Source organism: Rissa tridactyla, chromosome 22 (genome assembly GCF_028500815.1).
Source record: "Rissa tridactyla isolate bRisTri1 chromosome 22, bRisTri1.patW.cur.20221130, whole genome shotgun sequence".
In the NCBI taxonomy this organism is placed as follows: domain Eukaryota; kingdom Metazoa; phylum Chordata; class Aves; order Charadriiformes; family Laridae; genus Rissa; species Rissa tridactyla.
The window spans coordinates 813632-827175 of NC_071487.1; the positions used below are offsets into that span (position 1 = coordinate 813632).

General features: G+C 47.8%; 1 protein-coding gene across 1 annotated transcript; it reads right to left on the bottom strand.

Annotated features, from left to right (window-relative positions):
• Positions 1 to 309: 309 nt before the first annotated feature.
• Positions 310 to 7400, bottom strand: TINCR (TINCR ubiquitin domain containing). Its single transcript, XM_054182323.1, has 2 exons — positions 7141 to 7400; positions 310 to 373 (listed from the first exon to the last, which is right to left on the bottom strand). The coding sequence occupies exons 1-2, from the start codon at positions 7398 to 7400 to the stop codon at positions 370 to 372; spliced, it is 264 nt and encodes an 87-aa protein (XP_054038298.1). The 3' UTR covers positions 310 to 369.
• Between the last annotated feature and the right edge of the window lie 6144 nt (positions 7401 to 13544).

Here is a 13544-nt window from a genome sequence, read left to right on the forward strand (position 1 = left end):
GTCCACCTCAGCTCCTTCTTGCTTCATCACCCAGGCAGAAGTCACCCTTTCACGGGCATTTCACTCTGATTCACTGCCCTCAGGAGCTGAGGCAGTCTTACCCGCACTTCTCCTTTGGCAGCTGAGACCACATGGCACGCTGATGAGGAAACGTTATTTGTTGTTTTGTTTGGGTTAATTATTCATGGGTACTGTGCTGAAAACACTCGGAGCTGCTTTCTGAACAGTCCTTCAGCTGGCGTGCGGGGAGGGACTTACCAAAGGCTGGTGGCCGGGCTGCCTCTCCACAGCCAAGCTCTCTTCCATCTGCTTCCCTTCAGCCCTTGTCACGCTCCCCGTCTCTCATGGCTTTGGCTGTGCTCTTTGGCATCATCTGAGTAAGAAAGAGGCAAATACTTGGAGCACTGTAGACATGCAATCAAAAACGGCATTTGACCAAGGAGGCACTCACCCTGGCGCGGGGAGGATGTAAACCTGATCCTCTGACTGGTTTTTCTTTTCAGTCCCACTGTACAGCTGAGGAAAAGCCACTTGCAGGGTTTCAGACCTGTTTATCCTTCCGCAAAAGATGCCTTCACCCTCCAGATAACCTGCAACTGTCTGGAAGCCCTTTTCCCATAGGCAAGGCTCTCCCTCTTTAGTACCTGCTCCTGGAAATCCATTTTTCATCTCAAAACAGGGCAGCCTGTAGCTTTAGGAGCACTTTGAGGATGTTTACAGTAAGACAGAGCTTGAATTGCTCCAGACACACTCACCCACGTGCATTAGCACTAAACGGTGGTTTTCTGGGGTTATGGTTCCATAAACATTTTCTGATAGAGGTACAGGCCCCGCACAGAAGACTTAAGCTTAGCAAAAGTAGGATTACTTTCTTAGTTACTCTTCTGAAGACCCTTAGAAATCATCTAGGGCTACCCCCTGGGGTCTCCAGAACAGAGGCTGAAGCTCTTGCGAGTTTCTAGGGGTACCTCTTCAGGGCTAGCATTTGCTTAGAGGGCTCATTAGCGTCCCTTGGACTGCAACCAAGATACTCGTGGCCCGTAGGCAGCAGCTCTACCAGGCAGCCACCCCACCCAGCCAAGCCAGTAAGTGCAGGGCTGAGTCTTTCGACTCCTGTGAATTGCTCTTTGCAATTATGCAGACAAGAAACTGAGCCTGTGCTGCAAACATTTCATCAGGACTTACAGAAGTTCAAAGTTTATGGGGAGGGGTTTTTTGTTGGGTCCTAGCAAAGGCCACTGTAAGTCTGCTTCGGCTGACATCAACTGCAGGTTGGGTTTTCTGCAAAACCCAGAATGGGATTCATATTCCAGCACTTGCCTTCCTCACTTGAAATTCCAGGGGATTGTAACAGCCCAGGGTTTGCTGTGAGCCCACCCTGTAGCACATCTGCCACATACAATACCAAGACATGGAGAGGATATTTATCCCAACTGGGCAAAATCCTCACCTGGTGTAAATCAGCACAACTACAGAGAAGTCCAGGAAGCTGTGCCATATCACACCAGAAAAGAGCCTGCTTTAGAATATACTTTCCATTCATTAATTCTTTGCCTAGAGCCAAGACAGACCCCCCATGGGACACATCAGCTCAGTTTAATCTACTGCAATCCCATGCAACTGCGCAGGGGAGGAATTCAGATCCTGTGGACCATGTTCTGCGCTGATGCAACCCTCTGCTTTGCTTAAATGAGCTTCTTGTGCTGAACAGTAAGTAACTGAGCTTAATACAGGTGTCATTTTCTGGCCTGTACTCTGCAAGAGGTCAGCAGAGGTAACTGCACGGGTGCTTTCAGAACTTAAAAATCACTTAACTGATTTTAAGGAGTTTACACCAGCGGAGAGCTTGGCCCGTGAGTAATACACATAAATACTACCTTCAGCCACAGAGATGGAGAAGTCAGTCCCGCACCTGGCTGTTGCCTAAGTAACGCATCTCTAGGAGGATATTTTTTAAGCCAGTGTTATTTATCCAGTAGATGGAAGCGGGCCTGTTAAGGCCGTACCAGGTCAACATATGTCTAAGCATGTGCTGAAGAACTTAATTAGTTTTCCCTGAGAAGAGAGACTCCCACTGCTATTAAAAGGATTGTTATCCTAGTGTGAGATGCCTTGGAGCCTGCTGCTAGGCCTAAGCTTAACAGGGCAAGTCTGTAGTAGTTGAATGGGAGCGAAAAGTCTCCCCTCCATGCTGGGGAGTAACTGCTGAGCAAGCCCAGGAGCTGGGAGGTCGGTGCAAGGAGCAGGCATCACAAAATCACACTGAGAGCTGCTGCAAGCGACTTAATTCATCTGGGCTGTAATGACAGCTTTCTATGCGGGGTCAAACTGTGGAGATCCCATTATTTTTCTGGCTTCTCTTTCTAGAGATCCAACATCATCTGCTGTGCTTGGTGACTACTCAGGCCATTCTAGTGAGAATGAGAAGGGGTGACAGGATAGGGGAGTAATATAAGCCTGGAGAGAGCCACTGCTGAGCATCTGTCATCTCAAACACCAATCCTTAGGTCATCACGGGAGTCAAATGTAGGCAGTAGTTTCTTAGCATCAGCTAAACTGGACCTTATGCAAGTGGCTTGGTCATAGTTTTCATTTATGAGGCCAAAAATCAGAGTCTGTAAAGTGAATGCCAATAAGGGTATTAGCCAGGTTCCCCAAAGATGGATGGTTTTGTTATTCTGCCAGGAGGTAGCTCCTTGAGCGGATGGACCTTTGGAAAACTAGGCTGAACAGCCTCTGAAGGATAAAACAGGGTCGCAAGCATATTAAAGCTTGTACAAGCACTGGCGCTCACCAGGGACACTGAGGCTGGGTTGCAGAAGAGGGAGAACCCTGGACATGCTTATCTTGACCTAAGAGTGGCTTATATACCACGTGGGAGCTTGGTCTGCTCTTCGAGCTGTCAGGAGTTGTTCCTAGATGAGTTGTTATGGTAACTGAGCTAATGCCCCGAGATAGATGTTTTCAGGTGGCTCCAGGCCAGAAAATCAACACCAATAGATTCCGGATAATAGACTTCTGCTAAACTCAGTGCCGGCGTCTACTTTATTTAACCTATTCACCAATGACTTACTGAACTCCATTCTCCGGGCAAGCTATATATGATGACAATAGCTGCCTGGCCTCAATGAACCTCGGCTTCCAAAAGACTGAGGGGATCCCATGTGCTGGGGCTGAGCCTGTGCCAGTAAATTAAATGTGCCTGGGACTTTATTCCGCATTGGGAGGACAGCTGGCACAGAATGGCCAATATTTTCCTACTAAATTCTTACCCTCCAAACCTGCATGGCCGCATCCAGACAGCCCATAAGGCACAGTCCCTGGCCCATGCTAGCTCCCAAAATGCATCTGGACTGGGCCAATACCGTAGTGCGATACTCCAACATAGAGCAGTCCAAGCACTGGTGAATTGATTAGTACAAACCGTGTCTGACTGGGTGCTAGAGGTGACCGCATGAGAAAGGAGCCTGACTCCAAGTGCGAGGACTCTGTCAATGTGCTGTGTTTGTACCACATCCAGAGCCAGCTGGAGCTCTATCCTTAGGAAGGGTCAGTGGTGGGCAGACAGCACATCTAGGAATTACTCCGGATCACCCATTTACATCCTCTATTTGAAATAGTTCGTGGGTTAAGTGGTGGATTCGCCAGTTCAAGACAATATCCCTCCACCTAACATCAAACCTCAAAATGCAGCCAACAAATTGTCAACGAGGAGCAGCTAATGCTGTACACCCACTATCCAGCACTGCCACTCACTACACCATTCCACAACGTGCAGCCAGCAAAGAGCATCCAGGTGGCTCACTGCAGCAGACAAAATTTGGGAACAGCCGTGCCAGTTTCAGGAACTCCCACATCACCACCAGACCAGCTGAGCAGCTACCTGGCTCTGGGGCCCTGCACCGCCTCCAGAGCGAGCCAAACAGGTTCTGCCGTGGCGTGGTCCACAGTGCCAGGACTGATCACGCCTCGGGCGTTTGGGACAGCCTGCTGCCTGCTCTTGTGGATGCTCTTGCATCTGTGCTGCTTGGCTGCGCTTTCCATGTCGAGACTCACTGGTGGTCTCCTTGTGTTGGGCACCAACGGCTTGAACACCGCAGGTTGGCCCAAGGCCACTGAGCTGGGGGGTTTCTCTCTCTGCTTGTTCATTCACATTTCAAGTCTTGCTTTGCTTGTTTTACCCACTTGCAAACCATGTTATTGTAATATGTAGCTCTCTAGGGCAGAAACTGTTTTTCAGCGCGTTCTTTGCTCAGCTTCTACTGCAACAGGATTGCAATCTCAATCAGTGCAGCAGTAATGTGATTAACAAGCCCTGCACAAGGGGGAATTGCATCCCCAGTGGATGTGATATTCCCAGTTCTGGCCTGCCCGTGTGTTTTCCCAGGGCGAGAGGTCATATTGACTGAACTCCAGAATGGCTTGCTTGAACTTTTAAACACTAAGGTCCAAATAAATTTTCGGCATTAGCTGGTATGCTGATCCCTTTCCTGCCAAGCTGCAGCCTTAAGTGAATTTTTATGACTAAGTTATAAACCCCAGAAAACACGAGTAAGAAGTAGAAATGCTGACTTGGCCTTTGCTAAATGCCAATTATCTACAAAGGCATTAAAGGGGCGGGGGGGAGATGAAAAATAGGGTCATTTTCATGTTTTTTCTGGTTCAAAGTAAACTGTCCCGTGAGCCCCTTGTAGGAACACACAGCATACAGAGTGACCATTAATATTTATAGGCACGACACTGAGCTGCAGACCTTGGCAATCAGAGCAACTCCACTTTTGGAATTAACACAGCTCTGCTTGGCTGGCATCTCAATACAAAAGAGTAAGTAGGAGACACCAAGATTTTCAGGGAGAACTTAAGAAGCAGATGCTGACCTTTGATGGAGAGGGTCCGTACTTCACTGGAGTGGAGTGCTTCACTCCACCTCACTAGTACCTCACGGTGAAGTACTAAAACCAACTCTTAAATCCTCAGGGCTGCTGGCCAAACCCAGCACCGTGTTCTCTCTGCCTCCTAGACAGTCCCAACACTGTGTAGGCTACTCTCCTCCTATTCCTCAAGGCTGCGCACTGTTACCCAGCTGATACAGACCAGCACATCTCCACGGACACTATTGGAGCAACGTGGATTTATAACACCTAAAGATTCTGGCCAAATAGGCTCAAAATGGTGCTGTAATCTCAATTGCAATGCAGCACTTGCCTTCTCCCACTCTGTATTTCCTAACTCCCAGTTTAAGTGATAGAGTGATAAAAACTAGCCCTCTTTATGCTGAGGATCTGGCAAGGAGCTGAGTGACAGAGGCTGTGCTCAGCCCAGCACCACGTACCGAGCAGGGCCAAGCTACGCACAAGCATGTCTCAGAAATATCTAGGGGGACCACGCTACGATAGCTCGGTCACCCCCGTGAGCCCTTAGAGAAACGTATCTCCAATACCTGGGCGTTTATCGCTCCTGCCACACAAAATACTTTGGGAGTGGCTGAGGTTGTCACAACCCAATAATCCTTCATGTCCAAGAACTCGAGGAGAGACATGACTTCAGAGAGAGACTCTTCACATGCCCCCCAGTGCACCCAGCCCTGGGAAAAGGAATAAGAGATAGGACAAAGGTCCTTGTTTAAGAGCCAGGAGGGTTTTGATGAAATTCGAGAAAAATATTAGAAATCCCACTCCTTTTTCATGTAGTCACAAAAATTGAGCTGGAGCTTTCAGCAAAAGGCTCTAAATTTTCAAAAATGGCCATGACTCCAAGTGGGCAGCCTGAACTCAGCACACTGGGGACGGGATCTCCTGGTGATTTTGGCATTGCCGCAGTTACGCCCTGCTTTTGCAGCATGTGGGAAGGTGCATTGCACGTTACGGAAATCAGGCATCTGTCAAAAGAGCGTCAATACGTGCGCTCCATCAACAGAGTCCCTCAGAATCCTTTTTTACTCTCGAAAATTCAGGCTCTGCAGTTTAGGAAAATAAACACTGGAAACAACAACAAATAGAAATGTTCCTGCCATTAAAAACAAGGTGAAAAGGAGGAGCTGAGCCAAGTTAATCAGAGAGCTGAAATGAGATGTTGGAGAAAGGGGCCGTGGGTGACTTGGGGTTTGCAGTTAGCTGAGCGATGTGAAATCTCTTGTGTCTGGCTGAGCTCTGAAAGGAAATGCTTTATTAAATCTTCTTTGTGTGAGATTTCAAGCTGCCTCTGGACTGGAAAATAGGACCATTCCAGTATGTGGCATATAATCAGGAACTGAAGTCTTTAGTGCAGATTTTTCTGCAGTGGAAGCTCTGATCAGCATAGACACGTAACTCGGAGGGCTCAGGATTCAGAAAGCTGAATTAGACACAGTGCACCCGCGCTCTGCTGTGCACCTCTTCTACCCGCTATCCCCAAAATGCTTCACAGAATTTATCATGCTGGCAGCAACGACCAGGCATTAGGAAAGACAGCGCAGGTGAGCATAAATTCACCCCACTGAATCTAAATCATCCTGTGGGCCAGTGGGTCTCAGGTCCTTTATCTCAGCTTTCATTCCCACTGGAACACAATACTTGCCCTGACTGATCTCCTTCGCACTGGTTATCCTGGAAGTCTCTAGTCTCACTGTACTTTCCGCCATGTTCTGGCCACATCTGGGGAAGTTACAGCTTCTTGCCGTCTCTCTCCAACACCAGCACTCCTGGTGCTCTGCCGCGAGCTGGCGGCTCACAGCTGCCCCCTGTTAAAGCAGGACTGTGCCACCCCCACCAACTTGCGGAAAGTATCTAGAACAAAGAAAAGGAGGAAGCCAGGCATAGCAGGAAAGAATGAGGATGAGAGGCTCCCAGAGCACTCCCCTGTGTCACAAAATCTCCCTTGCCCTTTTGCACGTCTTCTCTCCCTCTGTGCTTGGCCACGGAGTTGGGAAAGGAGATCAGAGACAGGACAGGCAGCATCAACCAGATTTCCTCCTCCTCTTACACGCTTATTTCACTAGAGCTGAAGCGCCTTGAATCTCAATCTGCCTGCTGAAAGTTGCAGGGTTTGAGTTCCTGATCTGCTTTCTGCAAACCCAACAGGGAAGCATCCCAAAGGGCTGAGATACGCCGAGCATTCCCCTTCCTTTGCACCGCCCCTGCTGCAGACGAGCTCCTTGCCTACCTTTTATTGCTGACAAGAAGCAGGACAGAGCCATTCTGGATATTGGCTTCTTTGAGAGTCTCGTGCTCTTCGAGCTGCCTGGAGTTGTAATAAAATGTCTTCTTCCAGGAAGTGACGCCCTCCCGTACTAAGTGAGCCCGTAGGTCCATCACTGTGTCTCTAGGCTTGACCGTCAGGGGCATCATCAGGTCCTCGTCAGCCAGGTGCACCTTAATGTGGTACCTCTTCCAGCGAGAAAGGCTCCTTCGCAGCGTGTCCATCCTCTCCAGCTCAGCAAGGCCAGTGTGGCAGAGAGGAACATCCAGCTGGGAGGTTGGTAGAGCAGGGATGTGGCTCTGAAGAGGCTGTCTGCTGTGAACAGCTTAAAATGTCCTGCCAAACCTGTTCCTCCCAGTTGCCGTGCTGCGTGCTTCACATTCCAGGGAAGAGCTCACCTGGCTCCAAGAGCCTGCTGGCTGGGAAACGTCTCCATGAATCATTTCCACACACCCCTAAATCCCATAATAATTACAACGTCTTCTCAAAGTGCTCTTCATTCCAATGACTCTCAGAGGACTTTAAAGCTGGATCTCGATGGCCATTAGAAACGTGGGTGCATGTGAGAAATGAAGGGGTTTAGTAACCTCTTGTCTCCTGCTCTAAAAAGCTGCCAGCTATGGGGTAGATTAGTTCAACAAAGTAGGCGTTGAGGAACCTCACAGCTATTTAACATGGCCATTTTAATGAAGAAAAGTACTCTGCATAGTGAAAAATTCCTCATGGGGGAGAGCCAGAGCGTCCTGAAGGAGACACAGAGCCTGGCTGGTGGGAACACCCCTCCTTAGTGCAGTGCAGTTTCCCTCGAGGAGGTGTGTACAGTTATTGTAGGCAAAGAGGCCAGGACCCTCCAAAAGGAGTGGGACTCAGTCGTTGCTCGTCATACTGTCAGATATCTAACACTGACTCACACGTGCTCCTCACTGGTTCATCATCTTGATTTCCTCTTCCTTTCAGATCCTTGCCTAATTGAAGGGCTGGTCGTATCCTGCTCTAGCACGTGAGCAGGGACAGCATCACGGGGCTGCAGACACACCACGCAAACAGGCGACAACAGAGGCCTCGAATACCAAGAGGAACAAGCAATACTTCGGTAAGTACGATACCTCCGAAAGGAAGGAAGCGATGCGAGCCGTGGGAGCTGGCTGTAATTGAATGATCCTGCAAGGCAGACTCTGGCAGTCACAAGATGATACTTCAGAGCAAACATCATCAAGATAAGGAAGTCCTGTTTTTTTCTTTTTCTCAAAAAGATCAAGTCACCCTTTTATCTTGTAGGTAATTTCCTCTAGCCCATATTACAGGAATTAATTCCCTTGTCCATTCTCCTCAACGCAGAGCAGCATTTTCAGACCAAAGTACTGCAGGATAGTTGACTTCAGAGTCTGCTCTTCACTAAAAATGGGCTGCTCCTGCCTATTAGATAACAAAACAAACTGTCAGATTTTCAGATATGGTAGCAGTCAGCTCCCATTGAGAGGGTCACCTCCCAAGAGAGGTGTCCCCTATCCCACTGCCAAACAAGGAGGTTTCCATCCTGTCTTCACACCTCCCTTCTTTTTTCCTCTCCAGCACAGTATGTCTCTGCCAAGAAGAGCAGCGAATATCTTCAGTTACACTACAGGCCATGGAGATTTTCCTGTGCACTCGAGAAGAACTGAAGCTTCTGCTACCAAGATTTTCTTTCCAGAGTCAATCAGTGTAAAGGTATGATTGTTTTGGTGGGGACTGGGATTCTTGGGTCCTCGCTCTGCCACTGAGTTGCTGCAAAGGCTTGAGATGAGTCATGTCATGCCTTCGTGTTTCTGTTTGCTCATCTCATGACTGCTGCATGGTGTAACACGTGTCCATTAAGCACCTTGTGGGAAACAGGAACAGCTTTTAGCAGAGTCATGGTCTGGAAGCATTTAAAAATGCCTGGCTCTACAAATACGTCAATAATCTTCTTGAAGACAGGACACCACCGCCCTGATTAGAGCAGGAGAAACTGAGGCACGGAGTGGTGCAAAGCGGTTATAACAAAAAATACCAAAGGTTAGGCTCTGCTCCCCATATCTGGGCACCCCAGTGAGAGGTCTTGTGTTCAGAGAGCTAGAGAAGCTTACAAGCCTAGGGCCTGGTGTATCCTTCTTCATTGGGGTGACATTCATTTGGGGAGCCAAAATCCGTCCCTGGTGTAAAGCCAGAGTCTCAGGGGTAAAGCAAGGGTCTGATCCAAGTCCCACTGCCATCCAAGGGCAGACTCTCATTGACGGCAGCCAGAACTGGATCAGGCCCCAGACGTGCTGAGGTCTGATGGCTCCGGCCAACAGAATCTGCCCACTGAGTGCCAAAGGAAGCATAAGGCATTCTCATTTCAGCAGAGCCCGTCTGGTGTCAGCGAGTCCATCAGCTCCATCCTTCAAGCATACGTGACAGCCTGACAGCTGCCAAATACCTCCCTCAGACACCTTTCAGACGGCTCCTGTTTATTTTTAGGACAGCTCTTTCCAGTCAAGGCTCAGATGTGTATCATTGCGTAGAAAGGGGGGATGGTGGCAGAGAGAAAACACACAGCTATCATTTTTATTTCTTTGCCTATGATGTGCTTGCAAACTTCTCTCATGTGCCCACATCCGCCCATATTGGGACCCCTGATTTTATGACAAGAGATGATATTCTAGCCTGTGGAAGCCAGGATAAGGAGAAGCATAGCAGCGAAGTCAGGTTATGAAATATTGAAGCAGTGAAACCCTCACTGGAACACGTGAATGTCTAATGCCAGTTCCAATTAATTTTGAATTTTTCATTAAACCATTATTAAAAGCAAGAGGACAGACGAAATAAGGGAAATTGACTTGGGCAGTATATTAAGTACCTTAGTTTTGCTGGAGGATGTTTTATTATCTGTCCAAAGCAATTATTTCACCAGCTCCTGACAGTTTGTGGGCTAAACAGAGGTACAGGATAAAGTTCTAGATGGTCTTTCCTCAAAGTTATTTTAATCTCCATCCCCTACCCTGCACCATGCAGCCTACTTGGGTGACGGCTCTGGCATGTCATATCTAGAGGACAAGACATGGAGTCAGAGTTCTGAGAATCTCTGATAATGTGTCACTCTGGCATTATTTACAAATCAAATAAAAACTTATTGACTTAAGCTTTTCCCCATATTGAGGGCAAACAGAGGACGTGCAAACATTCAGAGAAACATTCATTAGGAAAGCCTGAAAAGCAATTTAAAACCCAGGTGGGCTATGATTTTTTAGTGGGGAAAAAAATAAAGCAACAGCGTTTATAAAATGTTGTCTCCTCTTCTGTTCTGCAAGCTTCCTTACTGCATTGACTAGAGCAAAAGAGAAACACCTGCCTGAAGTAGGTGCTTCATTAAGATGCCTCAAGCTGGTTGAGGTGATCCTGGGCCTTATAATGTCTTCTTACAGTGCTAGAATAGAGACACTTATTTCTTAGGTGGGTTTGGGGGGTTTTTTTGGCAACGGCTGTGTTTTGCTGCTTGCTGTGCTGTTCTCCTTGCAAAGGACACAAAGAACTGGGATGTTGCTCTATAAGGAAATAAAGAAACCTTTATTTCGTAGTTACAACCATAGGGAAATTGCAACATCTGTGGAAATTTTGACCCTAATTCCCCTGGCAGAGCCTGTAAGTCTGGGGAAACCACTCTCACAGTGCTGGCCTTTCAGGCAAGGAAGATACTTAGCTGTTTCCTGACGCTCTCTGATCCCAGGACTTGCGGTCAGTCATGCTGAACACTAAGGATTTTCCTCTGATGTTTGTTTGGGGTGAGTTTGTGTTTGGGAGCAGATAGACAGCAAGGGATGAAGTGTGAAGATGGCTGCCCTTGTCAGGCTGACCGTGCTGTACCTGCAACTCTACAGCACTGGCTACCAAAGAGGGCCTTAGGACTCCCCGAGGCACACGATTCTGCTCATGGGCACGTTCTCTACCCTGCGATTGTCTTTCTGCTCTGATAACTGATGGTGCGGAGGGAAGGCTGCAGCGTTGTGAGCTCCGAGACCCACGCTGGGGGCTGGGGAGCACGGGGCTGGGAAAGGTTCGCTCACAGGGAGTGAACGGCCATGCAGGACAAATCATCAGGCTTGACAGTGATAACTTAACGTTAGAAATCTCCAGTCCAATGTGCAGCCTGCCACCTAATTCATCCAGTGCCCCAGATAGCTCAGGTGATGGGGCAGCTTAAGGCGCTAGTATTTATATTCCTGAAGTACCCAGAGGCCCCATCTAGAGCTGTGCCACCATGTGCCGAGCGCTTTACAGATAAGTAAGATGAGTAAGACCTTTCTTATCACCCAGTGCTTTCCTCCTCCTGAGATGTGCTTGGTTATAAAGTGACTCGGCTCACTTTATATGTCAAGTTACATCTACAGCAAATGAACAAAGAGCTAATAAATGATTAATAAATGCTTTGAAAAATGGGTAATTAAATGCAACAGCTTTTTAGAGTCCAATGGATAAGCACAAAATATGTAAGCCCAGGCGATAACGCTTTCTCCTGATATAACTTATGTACAGCATACCGCTCACATCTGCAAGAGTGCTTAGGAATACTATTAACTTCTTGCACACCAGAAATAAAGAGAGCCTTTCTATGACGGAAGAGCACTTCTCCTGCGGATTAGGGCAGAATCCTCATTGTTTAGGCCGTTTAAAATACAGACACGCTGGAAGGTGCTTATATTAACATATACGGGAGGTGTGAGCGATGAGGGAAAGTGACAGTCCTGACCCTGTCCTGTCATCTGCCTGTCAAGCTATAGGGTCCTGTGCTCCCAGACCAAATGGCTTTTCTGTTCCACTGAATTCCCAGCCACAATCTCCCATCCTTGCCTGGCACAGGGGAAAAGGTCCCTGTCATCCTGCCCCGTTCCAGACAATAGTCAGGAGTTCTCCATCTGCTCTGGCAACATAACAGATTTTTTTTAAAAAAAGATATCTCAGAAAGGGAGGGTTTATCCCCCTCTCATTGTTTTTGTTACAAATGAGGATTTCTGCCACTTAAAGCAGCTGAAGTTACCAAGCCAGACAGATCCTGCTGCAGGATTGGACTCCAAAAGATCCTACAACTTCCCTGGCTAGCTGCCCAGCATCAATATTGCGTTAATGGGAGCTGGTGGACTCTGTTTGGCATGGGATTGAACTTAAAACGGGCTCCAGAAAAAAAGCTATGTATATTCAGCTTTGGTGGAGCAAGCTTGCCTAGTTTTGGAACACAAATGAACCTGCACGTTTTCTGAGCAAAAGTTGGATGTGAGTTGGTGACATTTTCTGGTGGAAAGGGAAATGTGAAGGGAAAAAAAAACAGTAACGCACATGTTAAATGAACCAGTCAAGTGCAGACAATGGAAAAACTGAAAAATGGGTATGGGGGAAAGCATTTTGCGGTGGTAGTTATTTCTCACTGCAGTTCTTTATAACTTCCCAGATGGGAGATTCATGACCCTAGGAAGAAGTCTGTATCCTCCAGGGTTTGGCCTGCGGCAGCCCATGACTCACTCGCCTACCAGGTTTGGCAGTAAGCTGAGAAACAAGCAAGGCAGCAAAATGTCTTGTGGAAACAGCAAAATGAAACAAATTAATTGCTGGAAGAGCAAAAAAATAAACCTCTCTGCACAAAGGAGGGCCCTAGATGGAGAGAGAGTGAGCGCTTATGCCACTGAGGACCTGGTATCCCAGGCAGCCAGCTCCATTTATTTGCAGGAGAAAGAAATTAAGGATGCCTCTGTCTTAAAAAGTGAGGTAGACGGAAATAGAAGATTTGAGTCTTTACCAGCCATTCCACCAGCAGCAAGATGGTTTTCCAGGGCTCAAGGAAGAAGGAGAATTTGTGGATCTACATTGCCATCTAATGGCAAGGAAGAGCTTAAAGCTTTCACTGTGGCCCAGAAATGGGCAAAGTAACTCAAGAGGGGGTGGTCCAGAGAGATGACTGTCCTTCGGTATAAAGGCAAATCCTTCTCTGCAAAACAAACGGTCTCACCGGTGAAGGCAACGCAGCCAGCCCAGAGAAAGGAAGAGCAGCCAAAGTCTTGGCATAGAGGCTGCCGATTCCTCCTCTTCTGGTGCTCTCCACCCCATTCTATATTAGCCAGGAATGTTAACATGCATATAGGATGGGATTTGCTTTCTTCTGGTGTACTAGACATTGGCAGTGAGACGGGCTTCCCAAACAGGTGCATGTTTCAGGTGCTGAGTGAATTCTGCCAACCTATTCAAAACAGTGTCAAGTTCAGCATCTCAGGTGTTCAGGACCCCACTGGGAAATGCAGATAACCAGGATTATTTAAGAAAAGAGGTAAATTCCCCTTGGATCTAGGCACGGGAAGAGTAGATCTACCACTTTGGTCACACCT